Raw genomic sequence first — 27,409 nt, 5'->3', positions numbered from 1 at the left:
TGCCTGAATCTCGGTAAGTTGGGGAATCCATTCGCCAGTGTCTGATTGACTCTCCTAAATGTGACTTCCTGAATGTTTGATCCGCCCGTCTGCTGCACGCGGTCCCCTGCAGCTGCTGGGGCGCAGCGGGGGGAGGGGCAGCCTGTTTACTACAAGTGGGACGGAAATTGGCCTCGAATGGTGGAGTTTCATTCGCCAGGTCGAAAGTAAACAACTCAGTTCATCGCATAAACAATTTCCACATGACCACTGGCGTCACAAGCACAGCGATTGGCCGATTCGAAAAGAACATAGGGCATGCGATCTGGTGAACGTCTGGTCATCCCTGAAAAAAGCACTGGAGATAGTTTTTGCTATCCTCGAAACAGCTGTCCTGAAAAACAGCTGCACGTACAGGCGTTACAAAGTAAATACATTACAGACCCGTCTATATTATTATCAAAGCCTATTTCGTTCAGCTAGGTACGTTCAGCACAATCGGCGATTTCACATCTGTTGCATGCAATACACTTAGGACACATTCCTCGTCCTGTCGTTCGGAACCACTGTACATGTGTCAACTTGTCGTAATTATTCCCTTGGTTTCATCTATATTGTAATGTATATAGTCGGGCCTTCGACAGCCACAACGCGAATGTGACAGGATGCCAACTAACCACGAGGTACCCACATCTGTGTTGGTTATTAATTGGTACGTCTATTGGAATTCCCAGCTGGTGGTTTTTATACAGGCACTCGCGGTTAGGATGCCGTAATGTCTAATATGCACTTATACAATATGAAATAAATGTTGCATAAATCGCGAAAGAAATAGATAGGCCTATTGCATTGCAAACTGTTGCAGCGTCACAACATTTACGTAGTCGTTGGACTTGGAAGGTATTTTGACTTGGAGCTGTTTTCTGGATTGCACTATCAGGTACAGTCAACATTTAAGGTACATTCTTCAAATTGATTAGTAAAAACGATTCCTTTGGTACTTATTATTGCACCAACTGTGAAATTTAGTAAAGTGAACTATAGTTGTTCAAGTGAAAAAGAGTACATAGTAAAAACTATTCAAATGGTAACGAATTACTGTTTTGATATTTTTGTCGTTTTCATATTAGGCGGCAGTGTAAACTCGCATTCATTCCCGACTGATCCAAACCCGCCACACACAATGAAGAAGATTTCACCCATCGGCAGACACTTGGCACGGCATTTAAGGGTGAGTTTTCAATTTGTCCCTTTTGTGAAACCACGTGTAGGCAGTGACTTCATTACCCATCTGCACCACCCTGTGGAATCAGCTACAACCTGCCCGAGCGTCTCCGCCGAGCAAATTCAGCCTCGGACATTGAACCAAGTCCTTGTACAGACAAGACCGTTCATCCGACTTATAGCTTCCTCACAGTGGCGAGGCGATGCCAACTCATCCAATGAGCCATGATCGGGCTTTCAAACCGATTTTGTGTAACTCTGGTTTCAGCGTTTGAAATGTACGCTTCGATTTCTCCCGTACAGGCGCTTATGTAACAACTCAAACTCTGGAACCAGAGATGCGACGTATCGCTTTGAAAACCGAAACATGGTAACACCATTTTGACTGGAACTTGAAATCCTAAAGCAATAAAGTGTTTTTCATCGTTCTGGCCAAAGGTACTTAAACCCTCAGGAATGTGATAAGGAAAACAAACTTACTTTACAATAGATGTTGATGAAGACAATGCCGAGCCGTCTGTCGTAAAGATGGTCGTTTGTTTCCCGACCCTAGGGGGTACCACAGGCAATGGGCCCTTCCACGGTGTCAGCTGAGCCAGTCAACTGCATGGTCTCGCAACCAATATATTATGGAGACGCCCACAGGTGTTATGATTCACACATCTATGTATGTCTTTTTCTTCAGAATATCTCCACAACGACAACGAAATGTCAAGAAGCCGCCTCGGTTCCGAGGCACGAAAATGTCGCGCCGGTCCAACCGTGGGCGAGATCCCCGGTCTGGTCTTGCAACGAATGGGACCCCTTAGAGGAGGTGATAGTCGGGAGGGCGGAGAACGCCATCGTGCCGCATCTTACTACGGAATTGAAGGTATTAACTACACAAAGATAGGCCATTTGCCAGATACGCCTGTACCACCTAGGGTCGGGAAAACAAACTAACTTTGCGTTTTGATGACGCCAGACAATGGGTGATATGAATAAAGACTAGCAAATGCTTTTACTTCAGTTTTGTACAGAACAGCCTAGTGTAAATGTACATGGAGATTTAGATAAAAGCATTTGCTAGTGTTTATTCATATCACCAAATGCCTTTTGGCGTCTGGCGTCTTTAACCACGAAGCTCTATTTCAAAAATGGCTTGTTTTCTCCGGACCCTAGGTGGTACTGGCGTACTGGCAAAAGGTGAAAACATTGGTAATGCGATTACCTTTGTTACTTTTAACCAATCAATATATAACATTTCCGTTCTAGGGTACCGTGAACGAGCAATGGTGGCCATTTTTGACCGAAAACGCGGGTAAAGCATTCCCCAAGAAATTTATTGACGAAGCAAAGAAAGAAATTAACGAATTTTGTCATATTCTTGAACAAGAAGGGGTGAAGGTGAGACGACCTGATGTTGTCGACTACAGTAAGACGTATGAAACACCAGATTTCAAGTCAACAGGTAAGGCGATCTACTCGCGTGTTTATCGTTTAAAAATTCGACTCAAATCGACTCGAACTTCCGTGCAAATCTTATTTATTTTTACCTCGATTTTAAGAACTCTTTCGAAGGCCATTCAAACGATAAAATCAGTAACAAATGTACTTGATCAAATCACTGAGTTACAACTGTACGATAAATGACGAGAAAAAAACATTATTTGTCGTTTTAAGGACTCGAGTTCCTCTCAGCGATCAGAAGGAAGAGGAAAAAGTGTGACATAGTCACGTGACCAGATAACGAGACATAGCGTGACACAGTGTGACATCGAGTATTTCTATCTCCTCAGGTTTATATGCAGCGATGCCACGTGACCTTCTGATGGTCGTCGGAGATGAGATAATTGAGGCGCCAATGTCATGGCGGTCCCGGTTCTTCGAATACCAAGCCTACCGTACCCTGATGAAGGAATATTTCAGAGGAGGTGCCCAGTGGACCACTGCCCCGAAAGCCAGCATGTCGGACGAATTGTATGACCAGGTAAATTCAAGTCATTGGTGATCTCTTCCTTTAGGTAATCCAAGAATCACTTTAGGAGAAACAGTTACCTAGTGACCGAGAATCTCATCTTAATGCATGCCTGCCACCATCTTATTACACCATTTTACGCCACACACACACTTTTAGGGGAGGAACAGTCCCTCACGTATTGTATGGGAATCTCTCAACTGGTCTAATGACGTCACATGTGTTCATACCGTTGCCAAGGTAAACATGGTGGTACCTACCGGCTCCACCGCGCACGGCGGGAACCAGCTACAAAACATGAAGAGAGAGCAATGTCCTCTTAGCGCTCTTTTAGAACTTATCGGTGTATCATGAATCGGGATAGTTTCTTCACGTCAGTTTATGCACTGCTTCTTTTGTTGTTGTTGTTTGTTTGTTTTTTGATACTCTTCCTTTCCCTTCCAGGACTATGCCAAACTCTCCGAGAAAGAGCGCAGTGCTCTCGCGGCCAAAGGCACATTTCTCACCACCGAGTTCGAGCCATGTTTTGACGCGGCAGATTTTGTGAGAGCGGGACGTGACATCTTTGCACAAAAAAGTCAGGTCGGTTTATTCAAGACGAAATATAAAGGGGGACTATATAAGCAGGATCTTAGGGGTCAAATAACTATTACGCACCGTCGGGTCAAAGCATCGTGACCCTAAATGTTTGGACATTGCATAACTTTCAGCAAATGCGCATGGCTAAAGACTGACTGCCAAATACCCGCCGGTCATCCTGAACTTCATGTTCGTATAATCGCTTGACGCTGTTGAAGAGAGTTGCTCTCTCTGATCACTTGAGTGTATACCTGGCCGCCCAGGCTGGGAATCGAATTCAGGATCTCAGATCTGGTGACCGGAGCTGATATTGATGCTGTATATCACCCCGACAGCCCCTATACCCCCTTTAATGTCGGGTAAGATGCAGAAAGACTTGGTGGTCAGGACGGTGACGGTCATGCTGGTAAACCTACAATATCATGATTATGTAGAATCGCAATGAATGGAGATGCGTCCATGAATTATTGTTTCTTTGTTTGTTTTCTAGGTCACTAATGACATGGGCATCGACTGGCTAGAACGCCATCTCGCGCCAAAGGGCATCCGCGTCCATCGTCTGACATTCGCGGATTCGAACCCGCTTCATATCGATGCCTCGTTCTGTATGTTATCCCCTGGTCTTGTCATCACCAATCCGATCCGGCCGTGTCTGCAGCAGGAGAAGTTTGAGCAGATGGGATGGAAGATTGTCGAGGCACCCGCGCCGGTCATGCCAGAAGGTATTGTTAAATTCACTGCAGGCCATCCTGACTCGGGCCCTTTCACTCGGTGGAAGCGCAAGAGGTGCGCCCCTTCCCGCTGTTCGGAGGAGAACAAAGCTTTTTATGGTGCCTCTCCCCAGGAAGCAAAGAAATCTATACTCCTAAATTTAGCCCTCCAGATGCCCGAGAAATGCTTCTTGGCACTTAGATTTGCAAGTGTTTCGGGGTGCAGGCCCCAAAACGCCTTGTTTCCAAGATCGCCGCTTCGGACCTCTCGGCAGCATGGGTGGCAGGGCTGCGGTCCCCCTTTATCAGATTTCTCGGCTTGTCACTGTATTCCATTTGTATTTCTAGGTCATCCTCTGTGGTTCACGTCCAAGTGGCTCTCCATGAACACCTTGATGTTGGACGAGAAGAGGGTGATATGCGGGAAAGAGGAAGTACCGACACAGAAAATGTTTGAGAAGCTAGGAGTAAAGTGCATCACGCTCGACATCAAGTAAGTCGAAAACCCTCGTAAGGAGGGTTACAGCTTATATAGACCTCATGAGGCTTTTTCGTGGGGGTCGATTTTATCAAGATTTGTCTCCTAATCCTGTGGTTAGAACAAAGGAAATTAAGGCCCAGGTGGGAGCGGGCTTTTTTATTGTTTAAAGACAAAAGGTGTGTCGCGTGTCGAGCTTATACATGTATAGCCTGAATTCTTTTGACCGCGAGGTAAGGGGCAAAAATACGTTTGGGGGTTACGGTCCTAACTCCCGTTCCCCATCTTGACCGTCAATGTATTGACATTGCTACTAAGCGCGTCTAATATGGGCGGAGGTAGCGGAGGCAATATCGCTGGGAGTTCAGTAGGCCTATATGCCGTTCTCAGGCGGACCCTCTTAGGTCAGATTGTCTACCAAACTAAATCACACTACATTGCTTCGGATAAGGCGTATTTCCGGACAGCAGTGATGTGACATTTCTATTTTAAATAATATTTGCCTCTTTATCTTCTTTCCAGGCATGCCAATTCATTTGGAGGAGGATTCCACTGTTGGACCTGTGACGTCAGACGGCGCGGTGTGATGGACTCTTATTTCAATGCGTCCCAATTTTACAACTAGAAGACGTCCAAATATCTTTTGGCTACCGCGTCTCCTTAGAAACGATTTGGAGATCATTGACGCCGAAATTCGGCTTGAAACGCTCTCTATCGCGTATGTGGAGAGTGGCTTTTAGTGTGCGGACGCATTTTTGTTCCCTGGAGACGTACGGTGGCAGGAGCTTCCTTGTACAGACGGCCAGACAGCATTGAGATTAAAAAGGCTAGGACTGTTGCTATTTTCAGGTGCGGGCTAAAAACCCATCTGTTCAGACGACATTTTGAAACACGGCATTAGGCCTAGAGCAAAATTTGGATTTTGCGGTATATAAATGTAAATGTAAATTCAATTCAATTCAAATAATGAACTAGTCTATGTATTGGTGGCAATTCCGCTTTTTTGACATATTCATTGGTAAAAATAAACTTCCGATCTGAAAAGATATCTTTGTTTTCTCTTGTGCAACGTTTTATAGTGACATTCTGGATCGGGACACTCATTCACAACTGTGACCATATCTTTTAGGTTAAAGGAACAACTTGGACTTGATATCTAAGACATTCCTGCTATTTTAGGTGTTGTCGTTTTGTAAATTATCGTAAGCCTTCACTTTGTTCAGGTTCAGTTCGTTCTGTAAATCACAGTAAGCCTCAAAAAACAAGATGGTAGCGACCATGTCAAAAACATTTCGTGACTGGTTGTCGAAAAAATTGGTCGATTCTAACCCAGATATTGATCTAGATGTCTTCGTATCATACATTGAGGGTATCTTAGAAGACGATACTTCCAAAGATGAAAAGATTGAGTCATTAAATGAGCTGCTGCCTTCTGTTTTGGTAAGGAAAGCTGGCGGATATTTTTTTGACCGTGCAGAATGCTTGAATGTACACACAAAATGTACTGTATTGTGTACACCATGTGCACTGTGTCACTGTCGGCCCATAAAAATCAATGGAAATCGCGTTTACTCACTAGAAAGTTGTGATCGATCTTACTATTGTCTCACAGGACAGGTGAACTGTACTTCAAACAATCACCTTAAAAAGGGTCGTAATGTGTAGGCTTCGCCGCGTAGGCTAGGTGGTAGTCCTAGGCAAAGGCGGTAGGCTTATACAGTAGGCCGGGTTAATCAACTCCAATAATTAATTCATGCTGGGTTCAGACAAGGCCATATGCATGTACAGTTTACAAGAAGCGACAACCACAACTAACCAAGATTACCGACCTGCAAAAAAATTGCGGTCGGTTGGGTAGCTTTGCTCAACTTAGCATCGTTCAAAAGTCTTGAAATTAACAGACGTGCTGTATATGTATGTAAACAGTACAAATATAAATATTCTGATGATTAATACACTATATTTTGGCAGCATTTTCCGCAAGTCGGGAAAAGTCGGGGTAGGTCGGGAATTAGCATGACCGCAGTAGGCCTACATTTTCACAACTGAGATTGGAAAATTGCTTTTCTTATTTCAGGAAGACGGCACAAGTGAATTCTGTGATAGTATCATGAAACAGTGGGATGAAAAAGCCTCAGTCGTGGAAGGTAAAGATATATCTATTAAGGACACCCTATCTATAAGTCAATTGGTTTTGGTCCCAAATTAGTTTTCTTCGTTTATTTTGACTTCTCTAATCAGAACACCTCCCTGTTAAGGACAGCACTTGTCAGTCCCAAGGGTGTCCTTAATAGAGAGGTTCTATTGGGCAAATGAAAATGGCCCTAGTCGTGTAAGTTTCCCTCATTTATTGTATTTTCTTTTTGCAGAGGAAACTGTCTCCGTCGATGACAAACTTGCCAGTATTATGGAAAAACAGAAGCTATCTGTCGCCACAAAGCGTGAAATATCTGCCGAACAGAACGCGCAGAAAGAAGCCATATTGGCCCAGTATTCAACTGTTTGCGACGGAGATGAAGAAATCATTGAATATCCTTTTTGTTGCTGATGATCAGGTCGTGTCCATCAATGCCTGGGCCTCGCCAGGCCTATCAATCAGAATAGATACACTGTGTGCGCCAATGGGGATCAATTCAGATTGCGAAAAAAGCAGAGTTCATTTTCTAGATAGCCCCCCCCCCCCCCCACATCATGCGCAGATGCAAACTGGCCGAAGTTTTTTTATCCCCACCTGACCCCCTCCACTGTGTACATCCTTGGGCACAAAGGGGGTACATAATTATGTAATCAAAATTTGTGTGTAATAGCCCTTAACTCCTGCTTACCGACGACGATGATGGTGCTACTTACAAGGGGGCGACCTACGACGGCCCGACAGTCATGAAAAATGCAAACGCCGACAAGGTCTTCCAGGAGCAGCGCGAGAAACGTGAAAAGATGAAGGCAGATAGCGATCACAAAAAGGAACGCGATAAATCAGACAGAGAAAAACAAAAGCAGGCAAAAGTGGACAGGAAAGAAAAAGAAAAACAGAGGACACAGAAGGGAGAGCGGAGAAGATAACAGAATGTTAGATTTAAATTTAGACTTGTTTTGTTTGAGGTGTGGGTTTATACTAATATAAGACTGAGCCTAATTCAGTGTTGGCTCTACGGCTGGTTATAGAGGTCATGCAGTGACATCATTCGGGTAGCCTTTTTTGGACGTCGACCATGTCCTTGACCCTTCTGATGTTCCCTACAGGGCGTTCCACAAGTGCATAACGTTTGGTTGATACTGCTCTCTTCACTACCTTCTAATATGATGACAAAGCGTGTCCAAAATAGTGTCTTTCACTGTGATGATGTCATCAGCATGTCCTCTATAAATGCAAGCAACGCTGCCATATTAGATGCATTGAAAAACTCAGTCTGCTGACAGGTTTGTTATCGAGGTAGATCAGTCGACAGGACTGCGATATGTTGTACAAACAACTTGTCATCAGTCTGAAGTGCGTAACTTGTTATGAACAACTGCCCTGCTCCATCGTGTCTTTTACACTGAAACTCCAGGAGAGAATTGAGTTTAGTTCTACCAAGTAATAATACACTTTGCTAAGTGTAAATGTACATGTATGACCTTTGGTCAGGAAAGAATATGATACATGTAAGTTTTCTCCATATTACAATAAATATGTTACTAAAAAGGACTAGAGTCTGTTCTTAAATGATTTAACCCCCGTTGGAGTTTCAAAGCCTAATCAAGCATGCCGATCTAATGTCGTGCATTCATCCATCCTTCACTGCCGGTAAACTCCCCCTGATCGCTCATTAGAACGACTGTACCACATCATTGGATGTCTCTGTGCATTCCTTAACCACACGTCAATGGGTGATATGAATAAAGACTAGCAAATGCTTTTACTTCAATTTTGTACAGAAAGGCCTGATGTAAATGTACATGGAGTTTTAGATAAAAGCATTTGCTAGTCTTTATTCATATCACCCCATGTCGCGACAACACTAACGTTACGCTCGTGGATGTTGCTCGAGACGCACACTGAAAGCCATCGTAGTGGAAGACCAGGTGTTCAGTGAGTAAGAACAGTTATTACTTGGATGGTTCCAGGGAGGCTGACCGGACATAAATGAACTGCATGCTGTATGGAAGAAGGGTGACCTGATCATAAAGCGAGACAGGCAATGGGTGATATGAATAAACACTAGTAAATGCTTTTACTTCTATTTTGTACAGATTTTTGTACAGAAATGCCTAGTGTAAATTTGCGTGAAGTTTTAAGTAAAAGCCTTTCCTAGTCTCTATTCATATCACCCAATACCAATTCAGGCCATTTCATTCCCACCCGTTATTGACCACCATCTTATTTGGTCGGCGGTGAAAGGAGGTGACTAGGACTGACATTCACTGCCAGTAAGTCGGCATGCATCAAAGAACATTTTGGAAGTTTGGGTGAGGGACACGTCCGTTCTGCAAGATGGTGGGTGGTGATAGTACCCTATGTTGGGGGTTTATGACAATACCAAAGAAAAACAAACCATATTTTCTGTAAATGTGGTATAAAAAGTTTTTACTAAGCAGATAGATACAGATACAAACATCTTCCCTTTTTAATGAACGAGTGAGCCCCTAACAAAACATTATGACTAATCCCGAGGAAAACCCAAGGGAACCCATTCCAAGCTCATCTCGTATCATTAGTATTCAGAAACGGTCATAGATAGTGACATTCGATCATGGTGGCGACCTGGACATGCATTCATTGTGTTTTACACATATATACAACACTGTGTTTTACACATATATACAACACTGTGTTTTACACATATATACAACACTGTGTTTTACACATATATACAACACTGTGTTTTACACATATATACAACACTGTGTTTTACACATATATACAACACTGTGTTTTACACATAAATACAACACTGTGTTTTACACATATATACAACACTGTGTTTTACACATATATACAACACTGTGTTTTACACATATATACAACACTGTGTTTTACACAAATAACACAAGAATAACTCAGTGTGACTTGTTTATCATCGCACAATTTGTAAAAGGTAGAAAAAAACTAATCATAACGATACTGTTGGTGTCGAATTCTTTTCCTCGTAGGTGCAACATTTTCATCTTCTCAGAACGAGACCAACACCATTGAAATACTGGTGACAGAAATTGAGCCATGGCGTAATGTACAAAAGACCGCTATCTTGTCGCGGTGAGAAAAACCATCAGTAGGCGTTGATTGACTCCACCTATCTACCCCGGGCAGAATCACTGGGCCAAGACTCTAACTGGTGCCAAACTGAAGTGACCTACAGCACTCTCATTGTCTCCTTGGACTTGCAGAGCACACAAAGGGAGTGAGCAATAATGTTATCAGAAGGAGGAATTTTACATGGAGGACAGAAGTCGAAGTTTGGAGCATAGAATCCAATTTTATGCAAAACCTGCCTATTGTGACATTACAAGTCTAAATCGAAGGCAATGTTGCCTTCTGATGTGCTGTTAATTCCGGATGCCAGAAATCAACAATCAGAACTAAACGGAAAGATTCACCCTCATGCCAGACTTCATGTTCAAAAGAATCGTCAAATATTATAAATTTTCCCTCTGTCCATTTTCCTTCTTCATCTGCGACTCGTATTTTTGGTCCAGGGGGCACCACCAGTCCTAGATGGGCTCGGATACGACAGTTCGTTGGTCCGCAGTGGGGCCACACGTGAACACCAGGTTGCATTACCGAGTATTTAATCTGAAAACAGAAATTTCAAGTCAATATGAAAACCTCGACACAAAGATTCTTCAAACCACCTCCTCCATACTACATCTTGTCCAGGACCTTTTGTCTATGACACCTCAGATGTACTCCAACCCTGCAATCAACGTAAAGTCAATTCTGTAAACCACCAAACTTATTGCGGGCGTTTTATTTCTGTGACGTTCGCACATGACGTCAATTCGAGAAGATCAAATCAAGAGTATAGCGTCTTTGACTAACCTGTCCCCTTCGACAACCTTTAGCATCTGGTATCTGCTCCAGAAGAGCGCACGTCTTTGGCGTCTTCTGACAATTCTGCGTATCCTTACGCCCCTGCGCCCACAACGTAAACTGCTTCCAGTCACCCTTTTCTCTCAGGTTCTCCTCCTCTGCTTTGAAACCACTCTTCTCTTGGTTCATCTGCGCGAGGCCCTCGTCACGAATAGTTACCCAGTTATCTTCCAACACCTGAAATGTTGAGGGAACATATCAAATAAAGGCAACATATTGTTCAATATCGGAAAGTGTAATTGAGTTTGAGCGCACCCGCAGAGAACCACAGAAGAAAGATGTACCTTTAGATATCGCTGATAAGTAGTTTGTTTCGGTGTCCACCAGGGCCGCGCCGCTAGCGTGTCAACATTGTACAAAGAGCGCTGATACTTGGACCGGAAGTGACCTCTCTTGGCTCCTTCTTCATAGATCTCGTATGACTGAAAATAGTCAAAAAATGTGTCCAAGAATAGATCATCACAAATGACAAAACTTACTAACCACAATAATATATTTGCCTTGCCTTGCCTTAGTTTAACACCAGAGTAATGACTTTGGTCCCGATGCCTTGGTACTCTCCCCACTAGCATCTTAAGTAGATCCCCGATTGTGCCCTGCATGACCTGGCCCCTGGCGGTGATCAAGCTTTGTCTTGCCTTGAACACCAGGAGAGTAATGACTTTGGTCCTGTTACCGTGGTCCTCTCTCCTCTAGCATGTCAACAAGATCTTTGATTGCACTTTGTGTGACATGGCTGACCTGGCCCATCAGCAGTTGAGTCTGCGTCTCCCTTTGTTTCTGAGGATCAAAATACTGTGCAGTAGAAACACTCAGTATACCAAGACCAGTGGAAGACGACGCGCAGAGCCCAAGAGTACAGACTGTAGAGAAATTTGAAGTTACCTCTTTTTTCCTGCCAACTCGATTCAACGCGTCACCAAGATGGAAGAAAAATCGTCCATCATCAGTGCCAGGGGCGCCGCTGTCTATTCCTGTCTGCAGATACGGAATGGCGTTCAGGCTGTTGTCGTCAGCGGTCTTCAGGATGAACCCATAATGCGCCAAAGCAAAGCCGTCATTCGGATCCAAATTGATGACCTAAAATTGCAATGGTGAAGAGAAATAAAGGAACTGGCCATTCTCAAAAATCTAGTATTTCAGTGACGACAAAAGTTGTGGAATATGCTCACTGTCTATTGTCCAAAATGTCTCATGGACTTACATATTTGAAGATATTTCTCGCCTGCTCCACACGTCCAGTCATCAAATAACAGACGCCAAGTTTATTGTTCAATTCGACGTCCTCGGGGTATTTGTCTGCCGCCCTTTTTACGAACTTGGCAGCCTGCAATGACCAACCTAGAAAAGAGAACATCAAAAATGTCAGAATCGCTTGAAAATCTACTCCTTAACAAATCAATTCCTGCTACAGTCCCTATCACAATTGACTTCCCCTAAATTTGCATGTTATGCGCAACATAATGCATACGCACGGGTTGCATCAACACTGTGACCACTATCTGCGTGCAGCCTTTTCTGCGGTTGGATTACCGTGGGTTTGCCAAACCTTCACGGTGATCTACAGGCAACCAAGCAATGACCCAAAACTGGACACAACAGGCTCAAATACCATTTGAAGACAACTAGTTAACTGAAATCCACCACCAATGAGAAGGATGGTCTTGCAATATTCTAGCTTTTCGGCTCACGTTACATCTTGTCACGGTTGTGTCATCTCCAAGCCTCAACTTAAATGCACCAATGGATTGCTGCACCCTTTTCCAAAGTTCCAGGATGCTCACACAGATGGTACAACACATCCAAGTCACCTAGTGAAAGATAACCGTACCTCTAAAATGCATCTTGCCAACACCAATTCTCACAGCTTCTTTCAGCAGTGCCATGGGGATGTTTGGCGTTTCGGTGACTTTTACAAACTCGTTTATACTCTGCTCAAGGAGGGTGTTACTCTTCTGCACCTCTGCGTCCCGCCCAAGAGCTTCGGCCAGACCAAACCGAGCGCGGGCACTCTGTGAGTGTTTGGCGAGAAGACTGTTGTATTTCTTTATTGCATCTTGTAGCTTCCCCTGAAAGCGACACGTTTTGAAACGTTCAGCAGACTTTTTATAAACAGCGAGATAAGATCACAAAATCTCTCCAAAAACCTCAGTAAAAAGTAACACTTGAAACTTGCGCTTAAATTTGTGCCTCTCAACTTTGCCTTATGATATCATTGCGGTGGACTATTTCTTCTTGCTTTCCCTTCAAAATGGCTGAAGAAAAAGAATAAAGACGCGGACAGCTTAAAATAGTCTTACCCCAAGTAAAAGATCATCGGCATTGTCCAACTCTGCACGTATCTTATCATCATATTTATTCGTAAGAGCTGCCTTGGAATAAACTGATTTTATTGGCTCTGGTGTTTTAGGACTGGATTCTTTGGACTTCTCCTTGGGAGGCATATCAGTGGGCGGTACAGCAGAGCTCTTTGCATCCGGTTGGTTATGACCAGCACTCGTTTTAGGAGTTGGACCAGCATCACTTGTCGATTGCCTTTCTGAGAATGGTGCTGAAAAAAGAGAAGATTCTTCACTGAATTGTAACAGAACAGGAGCACTTCCTGTTGAATAGAATACTTTTGTGCTCAAGCTGTTCCATTCGTGTCAATTTCATGATAGACTGGGTGACAACTAAGTTTCTTTCTCAAATAAAAATATCCCGAATTCACTGCATGTAGTAAAGTGTCTTACCTGAGGACTCAATGTTGTTGTATAAATAAAATGCACTGACAGCTATGAGGACGACCAGTACAGCCATCGTGAGGTACAGAATGGACTGTGTGGGATCTCGACCCTCCTCTTTTGGCGTGCTAGAACCTTTCCGTTTCTTCTTTCTTTCCACTCCAACCCCATTTTTGCTTCCATCTGAAATAGCAAGCGGTTTACACAAAAAAGGACAAAGCCTTAAACGTAGAAAAAAAATAGCACTAGAAGTTATCCTATTAGGCAGGCTTTGTCGTGGTCTCCGAGTCTCAAGAAAGACCAAGGTAGCATCGCAAATATAGGGCTTAGTTACAGAGAGATTGATATGAGTTACCTCATCAGTACAGACAGACTTTGACAGACTGGCTGCAATACCAGAAGTGATTATGAATCCTTTCCATTTGTCACAATTTTTACCAGTGGTTCAACCCATTAATTTTTTTGATACACCCTGTCCTGCGCTGCGGTCGAATGGCAATTCTTCAAAGCTTAATAACTGCATTACAGAGGGTTGCCAGTCTTAAAACATTGCCTCTAAACGTTAACAGACATAACAGAGTTATTATTAAACTGAAAGATCAATCATCACTTTGTTAGTTTACCTGATCTAGGCTTCTTTTTCGATTCTTTTGCGGACTTCATTCTAAGATATAAGATAAGATTAAAGATAGAAACTGAAAAATGCTGCGTCAGTATTTCATAGGCAATGTAAGTTTAACCCCCCCCATCCCCCCCCCCCCCCAACTGAGTCGTAGGATTGAAAAAAACACTTGAACAACTGGCTAAATGAGGTGTTCTCGACCAAAGTTTTTGAGGGACTGAGTTTCGTCCAAAAATAGATATGTTTACACACAAATGGCAATGCATTGCAGGTGCCTACACGTCAACGGTTCATTGTCGGACGTCAGTTCGCCAAGAACACCAAAGGAATTGAAGGATTCATTAAACTCATCAACACATAATTAGTTTTCAGTGAAGTTCAACAGTATTCCTAGATAAATCACTTTGGTATGAAGAGAGTAAGATTACAATTAACTCACGTTTAAGCGTGAGTTCCGTGGACGTGGAGGTAGAATTGTCAGTTGGTTTAGGGGCGCAATCACCTAGCTTAGTACACTAAGATTTCAGTGGTGGACGTAATAGTTGCAAGTATTTGGCATTTTAGAGTCATATTTCGTGTTATAATAGCCCCCCCCCCCCCCAATTGGACACTCAATTAGTCCTTCTTACACTATTACTATACTAAAGTCCAAGGGAGCAAAACGACTTCGATTTGGAGCGAAACGACTGGGGGCGAAAAAGTCAGGGAGCGAAACAACCGCAATTCCTCCTTAATTGGTATTAATCCACGCACTTGCAAGTAATAAGGTCCATAACACTAATTAAGAATAATTCATTGACTGGTGTTATGAAGTCTACCAAGCCTTTCAATAATAACGACAAAAGATCCAATCCAATTAATCAAAATACACAGTGAACAGTGTTTTCTGTTGAGTCCAAACAGTGACTGAAGTCAGAACTACTTTCCGTCGCGGTTGACTGCATCTGTGATGTGACATAAACAATTTTTAGGTGTTTTCTTCTTGCTTTGTTCAATTTTCCCCTAAAATCCCTTATAAATGGCGGCCTGACGTACCGATCATGGGATGCTCTGGAGGGAGGTGTTTTCTTCTTGCAATCTGTTCCCTCCAAATGGTAGGTTTATTCGTGGTTGTCTTGATTTTTGAATGGGAAGATGGAATGTGTTCCAAAAAAATTAGAAAATTTGTTCATCATCATGCATCATGCATCATGCATGGTCAGGACCTATGCATTGCATGTACTGTCACTGTCTTTTTTGTGTTTTCACCACCCTGCACCACCTCTCATACCTTAGGATAAAAACTCTTGACTGAATTAAAAATCGAATTCTACTCTGTTTAGAAATTGACAGTCTTCCATTTGATGAAAGCGTCCCATCGGGACCGTACGTAGGCCTACTAGTAGTAGTACTTCTCTGTCTAGTGTCTTCTGCCGGTTCTGGGCCTGGGGCGGTGTGCGGTGCCTCCGCCTGTGGCAACTGATTGTCTGATAATGTAAATTGAAGACAAGACTTGTAGTTTTCTGGGCTGTGCGGTAGGCCTGCCCATTAAGTGTACCCAGGCCTAAGTCAAGTGTCATGACAGTCGCCCTGTGGCATTATCACCTGACCTTATGGCGTTAGGACTTGTATTGAGATCGGGCTAAAGGCTATTGGTCACTTCTTAAGTTCCTGTTCTCTCTTCCAGGTAGCAGTTCTGGAGCGCCTCGTATTCGACTTCATCGGTTACATGTGGGCGTCAATCATTGGTAACTTCCTACAGTTGATATTTGTCATAGTCGGACTATTTGGGACTTTTCAGTACAGACCTCGCGTTGTTTTATCTGTAAGTATTAGGTTCGTTGTGGTTTCATGCCTGTAGGGGGTCGCACAGACGCTCCTCCTGATGATATGGGTACTGGGTAGAGTATTCTCCTATTCTCGTACCAAAATATATGTGAGAGGGGTATGAGCTGTGCAGGGAAAGAGGCCCCAGCCAAGCCCTCAATAATCCCAAGGGCTAAAGGGGCCATCAAAAGAAGGTCAAGTTAAGGGTAGTAGTTGAGAGGGCCCCTCTCCCTGGGAGGTGGCTACCGCAGCATGTGATTGTGAGTGGTAACATAATATGGATTCTCACTGAACACTGCTGAACCTGACTGACAAATTTATATCACAGGTGAATCACCTCTTCAGACATTAGTCATTATGCTGCTATTTTTTAACATGTAAACATGCATGTACATTGTTATGGGTGATTTAGGTCAAAGGCTTGCAATGCTATCTTCAGTTTTGTACATAAATGCCCAGTGTAAATTTTCAGGAATTGTTCAGTGGATGAAATGATTTGCATTCCTACCACCTGGCCCATGTCCCAGGAAAGTCAGAATATTTCTCAAGATAATGGTTTAGCACAGTGGGCGAGATCTGGCCATGAAAACATTTGGTGTGGAGAACACTTCATCTCTCCTCTCACTCTCAGCCGGTCCTTTCTTACAGTCATGAGATGTCTGGTTTCCATTTTCAGTATGCAATATGGAATTTATTCTGGATCGGACTCAATACAGTTGTGATATTGTTATACTTACAAAAAGTTGTGCCTATAGGGGCCTTAGCACAGGTAAGATCACAAGGAATGTTTGAAAATTCTAACATTTTGCCTCGAGGCTTCTCAGTCTCACAACACTTATTTGACACATGATTGAGTCATAACATCAAGGGCCAATTAGCCATTGCTCTGATGTCTGTGATGAGGTTATCCCTTGGGTGCCATCGTTAGTTTTGTATGAGTCATGATAGAGGGTGGATTTAGACCCCCTCTGGTAAATATGTCACAGAACACTACACAATAACTCACTAGCTCACCATTGCATACAGCTTTGATGTACAGTCTGATACAAAATCACTGTCTATAACTGTCTCAAGAGCAAACCGGCCCAAAGTTCACAACGTTTCCACGTGCATGACGTTGGTCATTTTGCCATTGGAGAAATAGGTTTGTCTGTGGGTTGCTAACCAAGCTTTTGAATTCATTGGCTTGGCACTACCAATCTGCCATGGCCATATCTGAGGCAAAATTCCTGTGATCTTCAGGTTCTAAGCATGGCACAGCATGCTCAAATATCTCATTCTGGTCGACTCGGACAGCGTCTAACATGGCTCAAATATGTCCACATCTCGATCATATCTCGACAATCATGTTCATTTTATGCATCCCCAGACGATCAATTTCCTAGTGCTAGCTCTCGTCCAGTTCATTAGGAAATCCATGTGGGAGGCATGCTAAGATCAATTCATTATTGATTTGTACTCTACCAGTCAGTACAACATAGCGCATGATATTCAGCCTTGAGCAGTCTTACAATGGTGCTGTACTCCACAAATGTTAAGAATGTACAGAGGTTGAACTGCCTTGCATTGCATTCTGGCCAACGCTCATTTCTATTCTTATCTTTGGTTTTCAGTTGGATGCGGTGAGCGTCCTCAGTATCAACGTGCGGCAAGAAAGTTGGTGGATACAGTCGGGCTGGTCTTGTGATACACAATCAGGGTGCTTTTTAGAGTATTATTATATAGAAATTATACAGGCTGGAATTCAGTGTCTGTTAGCGGTAAGTAATTATAAGTTACACTGATAAATAGCATTCCGCGAAGATGACGTCACTGCAGCTGCTGCCCTCTATTTCCCCATCGCTGAATTACAGGCAATGTCGGACAAACATGCGGTTTCGTAATGGCTTCAGGTGTGGCTGTGTTGGAAATACTACATAATTGTTCTGAATATTTCTCTCTCTGACTCTATGGTATCATTCATGCTAAAAACAATGCAGGGTCAAAGATAATTGACTTTGAAATAAGCTCAAATGCGTAGAAATAAGTGTCGATGTCCGACTGTCACGTGACTAAAACGTCATCAATATCTTATGCAAATGACCTTGTGAGCTATAAATAGTAACTTCGCGGAATGCTATTGGAAAATACTTGTCGCTTTTGAGTATTATAGTACACAGTTTTGTTTTAAAATTCCTTTGGTTATGGTATAGCTTTTATCAAGAATATATACTGGTCAATCAATCCATAAAAATATGAGTCAGACACAGAAGAAAAAAAGTGTGTAAAACTTTCTATACGGTCTTGTACCGGAGTGTCTACACTCTATGCCAGGGCAAGTGAAGTATTCATTTAGGACCTGGGGCTCAGCCTACAGTGAACTCGGTACCTCTGGCAAACATGACATAAATTTAGTACAACACGATGATGATGTTGACAGTGATTCTTTCACAAAGCATAGCATTTTCATTCTCTATTTCAGTTAATTGCATTTGTGACTGCGTGCTGCGTGATATACATCTTTACAGAAGAAGATGATAGTTGTAAGTACTGCTCGACTGCTTTCCCGCCCGACTATGAAAACACACTCGGTTGCGCTCACGACCCGTGGGCAGTCATACCCACACCACAATCCCGCCAGTCCTCCCTAACGCACCCTGGCTCCCGAGCTTCACGCCGTCGCTGCAGCTGGGAAGTCCCCACCTATGTATCGTTCGGCGACCACTTGGAACTGACCAACTATGAACAAACTTCGCTCTGACAGGTGACGCCACCTATTCTTAACAGTGAGTTTTATGCCGAGGACAGTCTCGGTATCGTGTGACATACATTCTTAAGTTCCGTGTTTCCCGTGTCAATTTTAGTTCTTGTTCTTGATGTAGGTGGCTCTGGTACTCGTCAATTTTCGTACCTCTGACATCATCGAGAACAAGGTTTATGCGATTCCACTGGCACATTCATTTGGGCTAGTGGTCGTGAGTGGCAGCCCCTTATAGAGTGTTTGTTCATGAGTTGTGTCATTAACTTCAGCTCTTTCCTTTTCTTTCTGGTTCTCAGAGTGCATGACACCTAAAAAGCGGTTTGAAATGATGAGTCATGATACAACCCCCCCCCCTTGGAGACCCTAGTTTAAACCCACAGACAACATTACAGGAGGTGGAAATCTACATTTAAGCGACCCCCCCCCCTCCCTACATGCCCTAGGAGGAAATCAGGAGCGGACTGGTTGGATAGGGCGAGGCTATTTCTTCAGCTTGGTGGCAAAACAACAATAATTCTGCACTTGGCTTGGTGGTTCTCTGGTGCCCCCTGTTTCACCTTGGACCCCCACTGGTTGATTCGTAAAAGTCAGAAAGAGCCCTGGGTGGATGATTTTAGTGGCACTTGGCTTACGGGATAAAAGTTGTTTTGGGACAGGTGTGGCAGGGTTTTAATTGGAAAAGTGCTATAGGATTCAAACTCAGATAAAAACAACAACACAATGGAATATGGTGGGCTCTCTGGTCTGATTCGTCGCCTGCTCATGCTCCAGCACTGTCAACAAGGGGTTAAGTAGAACTCTGCTCCCAGTGATTAAAAGGTAACAGAATAAATAGATCATTGAGAAACTTTAACAAAAGACTGGCTCATGCTGTGCATTTGTTGTACTGTGATTTTCAAGTTCGGCCAGACCTGATTATAGCAGGTACAGTGTGTATTATCACCTTCTGTCTGAGAGTGAGATATCATTACCAGGGTCAGTTACAAGAGCCGTTATGTGAACGACCCTGGTATCCAGGATGGTTTCCACCAAGACTTGTCATAATCTTAATTCTGTTTCAGTCGATTTCATTGGTGGGTTCGATTCATTCTCAGCCTATCAGTCGCCCGCAAAGACTTCTCATATGCAACTCCAACCCATATATGTGTATGTATCATCACCCAATCAGGTTTTGGTTTGGTGGTCATGTGACCATAATTCAAAGTCATGTGGTGATCATGTGACATTATCATGGTGGAAACAGACTTGCCTTCTTCTTCAGAACATTTTATGTTCCGATTTGTATTTTTCTGTCAGGACATTAGGTTTTACCTGATGTTGGTTTGTGTTGGTTTCAGATGGACCATGGACTTGGTCATTTGTCTTGGTTGTTTGGTTACCATGGTTACCTACACTCCTGTCACACACGTTTGTCCAACTGCCGAAGTTCAAACCAAGACTCCACACACAGGGCTTTTGTTCAGGTAGAATAGGTTGTGACTCAGAGTCAGAACTTGGGCAGTTGGAAGAGTGTAAGTTTTGGTGAAAAGTATCCCAATTTGTATGGTGAATTTGAAAGTGTTGACTGATATTTGTGATTACCTGTCTTTTTAAACAGGCGAGGCAGAACCCACAGCAGGTAAAATAATATTGTCAAAAACATTGAGTGAAGCTCATTCATATCGCAGCTAATATGATATATTCCTCAAGCTTTTGCTGCCTAAGTCCGCTAGTCTTTTGCTTAGCCTGGGCCGCGTATTGAACTCGGAGAATTGAGATCATGACAGAAAAAATCCATTGCTTTCATAAATCCACTGCTTTTCTTCATAACAAATGGGGTAATTTGGTGGCCATTTTGGATTTTTAGAAGCATCTTGGATTGGTGAATCAGAAAAACAAGAAATGCATTTGTTCTTTTTTGACGGCCATCTTGTATTCTAGTGACCATCTTCAATTTATTTTAGCACCACTAGATTCCATACATAAACGTATGGTGAACAAATTCATCTTTTCTCTGAGAGCAGTAAATTGGCAGCCATTTTGAATTGATATTTTAGAATCAGAAAAACCAAAGCTTTTTTGGCAGCCATGTCAGACTTCAGCGGCCATCTTGAATTACTTTGTTTAAAACCCCAATTGTTTCCATGTGTGAATGAGGGTAAACGAACTCATCTTTTCTCTTTCTTTAAAAACGAAAAAGGTATAGGTAAATCATTTTTTGATATCGTTGTTTTTCATCCTTTTCCGTCCTTCTTTGTTTGGTCACAGTTCCTTGTTGTATTAACTCTGTGGATAGATTAGGCCACATGAAAAAAATAAGAGGTTGATCGTCCCCGCCCTCCTCTAAAAACCCGAGTTAAACCTGAATTGAAAATTGACAATAGATTAGATTGACAAAAGATTTTTGGAAAAAGGGCGATGTGCTATTGTTTTTTTTTATGTGGCCTCATAGAACTTTTTTCAATTTTTGCCTCTCAATCACAGTTTTACACTTATTTCTAAAACTACAGTTATTTGCTTGATGAATTGTTTTTAGACAGCACCAATGTTATGAAACTCAGGGCTTGCCCAATATAATGGAAATGCATTTATAGTGTAACAAATGCGTTTGCACTGACTGCTTTGTCATAAAGTTATAAGTTCTTGAATAAAATAGATGAAGTGCCACACTATGCATCAATGGGTCAGGCCATGGTTTATGCGACGTTGAAAAAACTGTTTAGGGCCGAGAATGTGTCCCTTTGTCCCGTCTATGTCACCTTCGTGTGTCCTGTTTTGTTGTGTTGCATTCTCTTGCGATGCTAGCAGATGAGGGCAAGTTTCAAAAAGTTAATATTTTGCTAGAAAACGGCAGGTGGCTAAGCCGCTATCTTTGTGGCTTTGACTTGTTGAAGTCTCACGTATGGGTAAGTAACTTGAGGAGATATGTCAAGATCTCCTACACCAAGCCACGAGCCGGCTGATTAACCTGCCGATTCCCATATCTTCAGTCACTGCTGTTTCCTTCTCCAATTCCTTCCAGATCTTGTTATCAATCATTCATTTCTCCTCCGTCTGCCCAAAGGTCCTGTACATTGATGTACACATTGGTGTACACATTGATGTACACATTGGTGTACACATTGATGTACACATTGATGTACACATTGATGTACACATTGATGTACACATTGATGTACACATTGATGTACACATTGTGTCAATTCTTCAGACAAACTTGTGTTTAAACCAACCAGAGCAAGCATTCCACCATGATATTGTCACAGCCAAGCCAAAACTGTTTTGGCATTTTTTGCCCAAAGTTGCATGATGTTTCCAGCCGCCACTAGGGGGCCTTGTTGTTGCATCGCTGTCTGCATGCTTTCGTTGTTGTCTTTTATAAGATTGATATTGTAAACGTTGGCTATTTCGCAGGAGTCGTGGATAGGGCTTGTCGCGTTGTGACTGCATGGCTCCTTTTAGTTCATGCCTCCAACCACTAGAGGGGGTGCTGCAATGTCAACAACTGCCATGGTACCAGTGTTAACCTTGTTGTTGTCTAGTTGTCTACTGAGTATTTGACAAACAATCCTATTTGGGGGGGGGGGTCTAGTCAGCCATGAGCGGCCTGGAAGTCATCTTTAAAACTTGCCCAAAGATCCTGTACATTTATGTACACATTGATGCACACATTGATGAACACATTGATGTACACATTGATGTACACATGGATGTACACATTGATGTACACATTGATGTACACATTGATGTACACATTGATGTACACATTGATGTACACATTGATGTACACATTGATGTACACATTGTACAAGGTATGCCTTGAGTGCTGGTCTAATAGTTTAGCTTATGTTTTCAATTCATTTATTGTTTTATCGAACATTTATTTATTCTTCTAAGTTGTACAAAGTGAAATGGCTTGGTCTTCTTGTACGGTAACAGTGTTGGGTGCTTATTTACGAAGCATGTTCCGTCATTGACTGTATCCTCCCCTTTGACTTGAAATATTTTCAAGAACTCTTTTGAAGATGTTGAATGATGCGGCATGAAATCTATTTTAGGTGCCTGAGACTTTCATTTCCTTCAATTGAACTGCCACTGGTCTTGTTTTAGTTTTTGAGTCAGCTGTGTTAGAAAGCTCTTGAAATGCATGCCAACTCCTACTTTAAGTAAATAATAATAGGTCGAAGGGAAAATGGGGAACTTATAAGGACTGTGGTACCATGAGTTTTGCTTCTGGGGTAAAATCTTTCGTTGATTTTGAATCTGGCCCCCTGTTGGAAGAAGTTTGAACTAAAGTTTCCAGATTTTGTATCTTGTTACGCATGCATTACTAACTCTGCCACAGTACTAACTTATGCTAATCCGTATCTGGATACAAAATCGGAAAATTTTGTAAACACTTCTGCTGATCGTAGTACAGCTTCAAAGTCCTGGAATATTTTCGTGTTTTGCTAAATGCTAGCAGCCTTTTTTGTTCCTTCTGCACACAGCATCTTTTGTTGACAAAACTGGTGTGGGTGGGTGTGATTCACTTGCTGTGAAAGTTTTGATTTTGATCTTTCTTGTTATGTGTGGTGGGGTTTGTTTCGAATGTGACGCATGATGACGATTTCAGAGTTGTGTTTTATTTTGGCAGTTAACAGTATAAGCATGTCTCGACAATTTAAGAGGTTATGCTGACAAAATTTCTAAGGCAGATATTTAAAAAAACACAATCAGGCCACAGTAGAACATTAGAATGGGCTGATCTGGGAGATTTTCAATGAATGGGGTGCCAGTAACCTGATTGTTATTGACAATAGATTGCCATTTGGAACAATTTCTGTGTCAATCTCGGCACCATAATGTCCCCATTGTTTGAGTTTCTAATCTAACTCTTTTTCTCAATTTTTTTCCTGTTTACAGCACAGCCGGTCAGTGATGAGTTAGAATACATCAAAATGCGCTACAAATCACCAGCGAGGGACACGGTGCCACGTAACGATCACCGAGCATACGACACCTTGCAGACGTCCAACTACAACACGTTAAATACGACAGTTGAGTCGACGTTAGATCATTACGATAGGGAACGGTTAAGACGCGAGCGCGACCATCATCGTGAACAAGAGAGAGAGTTGGACAGAGAACGAGAAAGGCAGCGACTTAGGGAGATACGTGACCGAGACAAATACGCCGATAAGCCGCAAATCAGGAAAGATGAACGCACGGCGATTCCGGAGCGAAGAGAACAATTGCCGTGGGTCCACGTGGCACCATCTGTCACATCGGATTACCCGCAGACTTTAGATATGGACGAAGTAGGCCCGCCGGGGTACTACCAGATCAGTATCGCATCAAGTCAAGATCAGCGCGCATATCGCCGAGATAAGGACTCCGTCATTATTTGACACACGTGAATTTTACAGTGTTTTTTTTTACACGTGTTTGCGCGTTTTTGAACAACTGCCTTGACCAATCAATTTGCGGTAAGGGAACGCCGCTCGGTGCTCAATGAGTGTTGCCCGTCGTTTGAGTCCAACCTCCATCTGACATGTCTGGGTGAATGCATCATACTGATCTGGGCTTGGCTGGCTTGGCACATTGGTCCAGTTAGGAACGAAAAATATGCTGTAATTGCAGCGGGACGGTCAGCCAGCATAGTAATGGTGTCACTTGAAAAGAATTTCCAGCTCATATCTATGCATTTTCTATTTGACTCTAGTCAATGCAGGTCCCTGGCTGTGAGGTTGTGATGCTGATGTTTGGGCAAGTACGTGCGGCCGCTTCAGAACTAGGGGGAAACATGCTCATGTGAATCCTGAGGAAATGTCTTGGGGGGTTTGTGTGCAGGGTCAGAGAAGCGAGCATTCACCCCTGATTTCCTCCGGATGGCCCTTGTGTAGTGGTCAATGTCAACCTGTACGACTGACCCTGTCAACACTTTGCATTATTTTCAAGAGTCAAGATTCGACTCTAATTCATCCAAAACTTAAACATTATTGTCAGGTGTTCATTATATTTTCCTCAAATTTCAATGATTAGTTAATAATTTTCTATCAAAAAGTGATGAATGGGTTGACATGTATTCAACACTAATTCATTGACGGTAAGAAAAAATTTCGCCCTGAACTCCGACCCAATTCGACATTGTTTTGGCATCGAAACCTGAGTGGGTGGGTTGGGGAGGGGAGTTACGTGGTTTTCATTGACTGCTGCATCACATTTTACATGTACATTTGTGCTTAAAATTATTGTATCCTCATGATCGGAGATTCGCACCAGATTGCGACTGGCATGTTCATTCAAAGTCGGTTGGTGAATTCCCGGGTCACTAGGTTTCCTCCCAGTTAGGGGTGATACTTGTTTATCAATTGTGTTTTCGTCCAATTTGGTCGGTTTGACCAATAATGTTTTATTGTATGTGTATTACTAACTGTTATTATTCTTGTAATCATCGGGAGAAAAACGCACTCGGCCAAGACGTGACGACCAGCAGTCTTTGCACTGTTATTCAGGTTGACCTTACCTGGCTGGCTGCCTTCTTCCCAATCTTCTTGTTGATCATGGACTGTATATTATCATCCGATAGCCATGATGTTATTACTCTTTCTTCCGGAAGGGAAACTGGCCGAGTTTACTGAAATATCAGGCACAAAGACTCACTATATCGATCCAGCATTTGGGTCGCATTAGACTGCCATAAATGCTGTCTGATCGTAAAGAGTATGATTCAACTTTGCGTTCAAACTTACGAATGTCCTGTTTCTCTGTTCTGTGTCCTCCAATTGTGTTTCATTGAATCAGATTACCAATGTACTCCGTTAACTGCACGCATGAGTTAGGTAGTTGCAGAGATGTAGAATAGATTTCACCCCAGTATACCAGGTGAACATAATATTTGTGGGGCTTATTATCAGTTCCAGATCCACCCAAATGAAAACATTTTATTGACTTTTAAAAAAAAAAAAAATTTATGAATCGCAAGAATAACATTAACAAAGCACAACAAGTTTGCCTGTTTACTGTAATTCTAATTTTTTCATTTTCTTAAAATGGAAAATTTACCATATCAATTGTAAGCTCTTAAAACTTTTATCAAAAAAATGTTTTTTTAAAGTATTACTCAAGAACGCCCCTGGTTGTCTTGTAAATTTTAGAATTTGAACTTTTGTTTGACAGAGTTTGCTTGTTTTATGAATGTTGATATTTAAGGGGCATTGGATCACAATTACATAGTAAGAAGTGCAAGTCAGAGGGTGTTAACCCGACTGAGTGTCCCAACTTACCAAGCTAGCCTACCCCGGGAAAGACAGGTCAACGTGGTTAGTTTGGGGAAATTGGGAAATTGAATCTGGGGTCAACATGACCTGTTTCAGCCATCAGTGACTCAGCTGAGTAAAATTGGTCGATATTCGAAGTTATTTGTTATGAAAAAACATGCTGTATTTATGTGCAGAACTTTGCATTTTTAGACAAAGCTTAATGCTTAACACATCTACTGAATGTATAAATATACTGTAGTAGCAAGAATTTTTACAACTATTTATATTTATTCTTGGCGTTAGGAGCGATGTAAATACATTGTGCATGTAGTGTGACACACTTGATGAGAAAAAGGATCGCTTGAAGTCCTCTTCTGTAATTGATGCGTTCATGTATGATAGGAATTTAAGGGGACAACCTTGGCATGGATTTCCCTGCCAGGAGAATAATACCTCTATTAAGGACACCCTCAGGACTGACAAGTGCTGTCCTGATTACAGAGGTGTCCTGAGTACAGAGGTCAAATTGAATTGAAACGACCAATTTGGCACCAAAACTAGTGTCCTTAATAGAGAGGTGGTCCTTAATAGAGAGGTGTCCACTAAGGGAGGTTCCACTATACCTTATTCCTCATCAGCAGCAGTCAGATGCCAACCGTATCGGATTTTCTTGAGAAATTTGCTAAATAGGTGACCTGTCGCAGCAAAATCAGGCACACGTCGCACAGAAGATGTGCCTAATTGACTAAATTAAGATAATGGAGGAAATAGATGTGCTCATATTTCACAAAAGGCAGACAACAGTGAAATGAACAATCAGTTTGTCTCAATCTGCCAAAGCTCAGAGCAACTTGTCTGGGTTTGCTGCGACAGACCACATATTTCATGTCAGCTTGTATCTTCCATTAATAATGCGCTGAATCCTGTCTGTTTATGTCAGAAATTGGGTTATTTCAATGTTTTATCAACACATGTACATCATGACAAGAACACATCAGTCTACCATGTCCTCAGAAATTGCTTCCTTTCAAACCGCTGTACCAATTTAATTACTGGGGACAGCAAAAAGCTGCTGGTATAAACCTCCAATCATGTTGTTCTCTTGCAGAAGTTCTGTTAGTTATTATCTGTTTGCTAAAATATCTTGTAAATAAATTGTAAATTGATGAATAAATGCTGTTAAACGAAGAAGACGTGCAACGTGAAATGCATAAACAAGATGTCTGTGTTGTCTTTTCTCAGGCGGGAGGCGGTAAGCAGAGGCCAGATTTAAGTAACACAAAGTTCCAGAGAGGTGT

The 27,409-nt window shown here is 42.5% G+C and overlaps 4 protein-coding genes across 9 annotated transcripts; 3 read left to right on the top strand and 1 right to left on the bottom strand.

Annotated features, from left to right (window-relative positions):
* The first annotated feature begins 726 nt into the window (after positions 1-726).
* On the top strand, positions 727-5,967 carry LOC135502931 (glycine amidinotransferase, mitochondrial-like). 4 transcript variants are annotated; one of them, XM_064796141.1, is made up of 9 exons: positions 727-919; positions 1,117-1,210; positions 1,889-2,074; positions 2,458-2,653; positions 2,982-3,172; positions 3,605-3,742; positions 4,230-4,461; positions 4,798-4,942; positions 5,450-5,967. In XM_064796141.1, exons 2-9 carry the CDS (start codon positions 1,163-1,165, stop codon positions 5,550-5,552), a joined length of 1,239 nt encoding a protein of 412 aa, XP_064652211.1. In that variant the 5' UTR covers positions 727-919; positions 1,117-1,162; the 3' UTR covers positions 5,553-5,967. The 4 variants fall into 4 exon arrangements, with proteins under 4 accessions (XP_064652211.1, XP_064652209.1, XP_064652212.1 ...); XM_064796139.1 differs by having other exon boundaries at positions 1,110-1,210; XM_064796142.1 differs by having other exon boundaries at positions 727-937.
* Positions 5,968-6,092: 125 nt separating this feature from the next.
* Positions 6,093-8,609, top strand: LOC135503278 (coiled-coil domain-containing protein 43-like). The gene is made up of 4 exons (XM_064796782.1): positions 6,093-6,367; positions 7,005-7,074; positions 7,297-7,456; positions 7,753-8,609. The coding sequence occupies exons 1-4, from the start codon at positions 6,194-6,196 to the stop codon at positions 7,988-7,990; spliced, it is 642 nt and encodes a 213-aa protein (XP_064652852.1). The 5' UTR covers positions 6,093-6,193; the 3' UTR covers positions 7,991-8,609.
* An 874-nt stretch (positions 8,610-9,483) lies between these two features.
* Positions 9,484-14,861, bottom strand: LOC135503119 (aspartyl/asparaginyl beta-hydroxylase-like). The gene is made up of 10 exons (XM_064796476.1): positions 14,782-14,861; positions 14,344-14,384; positions 13,730-13,903; positions 13,298-13,548; positions 12,829-13,066; positions 12,202-12,338; positions 11,883-12,077; positions 11,282-11,419; positions 10,947-11,174; positions 9,484-10,700 (listed from the first exon to the last, which is right to left on the bottom strand). Exons 2-10 carry the CDS (start codon positions 14,381-14,383, stop codon positions 10,419-10,421), a joined length of 1,683 nt encoding a protein of 560 aa, XP_064652546.1. The 5' UTR covers position 14,384; positions 14,782-14,861; the 3' UTR covers positions 9,484-10,418.
* Positions 14,862-15,286: 425 nt separating this feature from the next.
* Positions 15,287-27,317, top strand: LOC135502876 (sodium/potassium-transporting ATPase subunit beta-1-interacting protein 2-like). 3 transcript variants are annotated; one of them, XM_064796037.1, is made up of 7 exons: positions 15,287-15,440; positions 16,013-16,146; positions 16,825-16,917; positions 17,762-17,908; positions 18,610-18,670; positions 20,486-20,506; positions 23,773-27,317. In XM_064796037.1, the coding sequence occupies exons 1-7, from the start codon at positions 15,383-15,385 to the stop codon at positions 24,255-24,257; spliced, it is 999 nt and encodes a 332-aa protein (XP_064652107.1). In that variant the 5' UTR covers positions 15,287-15,382; the 3' UTR covers positions 24,258-27,317. The 3 variants fall into 3 exon arrangements, with proteins under 3 accessions (XP_064652107.1, XP_064652110.1, XP_064652109.1); XM_064796040.1 differs by lacking the exon at positions 20,486-20,506 and adding an exon at positions 19,950-20,034 and having other exon boundaries at positions 23,773-23,913; XM_064796039.1 differs by lacking the exon at positions 20,486-20,506.
* The last annotated feature ends 92 nt before the right edge of the window (positions 27,318-27,409 follow it).

Source organism: Lineus longissimus, chromosome 19, assembly GCF_910592395.1.
Source record: "Lineus longissimus chromosome 19, tnLinLong1.2, whole genome shotgun sequence".
NCBI classification, from domain to species: Eukaryota; Metazoa; Nemertea; class Pilidiophora; order Heteronemertea; family Lineidae; genus Lineus; species Lineus longissimus.
Note: the sequence above shows the minus strand (reverse complement) of the source record. Positions and strands in the feature narration are given on the sequence as shown.

Excerpts from the sequence above, each read along its gene's own strand:
- LOC135503119 (XM_064796476.1), bottom strand. The coding sequence starts at position 14,383 with ATGAAGTCCGCAAAAGAATCGAAAAAGAAGCCTAGATCAG. Across the intron at positions 11,420-11,882 it reads GAGTTGGCAGGAAAAAAGAG|TCATACGAGATCTATGAAGA; the intron begins GTAACTTCAAAT and ends GACTATTTTCAG. Across the intron at positions 10,701-10,946 it reads AAGGTTGTCGAAGGGGACAG|ATTAAATACTCGGTAATGCA; the intron begins GTTAGTCAAAGA and ends TTCTGTTTTCAG.
- LOC135502931 (XM_064796141.1), top strand. The coding sequence starts at position 1,163 with ATGAAGAAGATTTCACCCATCGGCAGACACTTGGCACGGCATTTAAGG. Across the intron at positions 1,211-1,888 it reads ACTTGGCACGGCATTTAAGG|AATATCTCCACAACGACAAC; the intron begins GTGAGTTTTCAA and ends CTTTTTCTTCAG. Across the intron at positions 4,462-4,797 it reads CGCGCCGGTCATGCCAGAAG|GTCATCCTCTGTGGTTCACG; the intron begins GTATTGTTAAAT and ends TTGTATTTCTAG.
- LOC135502876 (XM_064796037.1), top strand. The coding sequence starts at position 15,383 with ATGGGATGCTCTGGAGGGAGGTGTTTTCTTCTTGCAATCTGTTCCCTC. Across the intron at positions 17,909-18,609 it reads GAATTCAGTGTCTGTTAGCG|TTAATTGCATTTGTGACTGC; the intron begins GTAAGTAATTAT and ends TCTCTATTTCAG. Across the intron at positions 18,671-20,485 it reads TACAGAAGAAGATGATAGTT|GCGAGGCAGAACCCACAGCA; the intron begins GTAAGTACTGCT and ends CTTTTTAAACAG.
- LOC135503278 (XM_064796782.1), top strand. The coding sequence starts at position 6,194 with ATGGTAGCGACCATGTCAAAAACATTTCGTGACTGGTTGTCGAAAAAA. Across the intron at positions 6,368-7,004 it reads AGCTGCTGCCTTCTGTTTTG|GAAGACGGCACAAGTGAATT; the intron begins GTAAGGAAAGCT and ends TTCTTATTTCAG. Across the intron at positions 7,075-7,296 it reads AAAAGCCTCAGTCGTGGAAG|AGGAAACTGTCTCCGTCGAT; the intron begins GTAAAGATATAT and ends TTCTTTTTGCAG.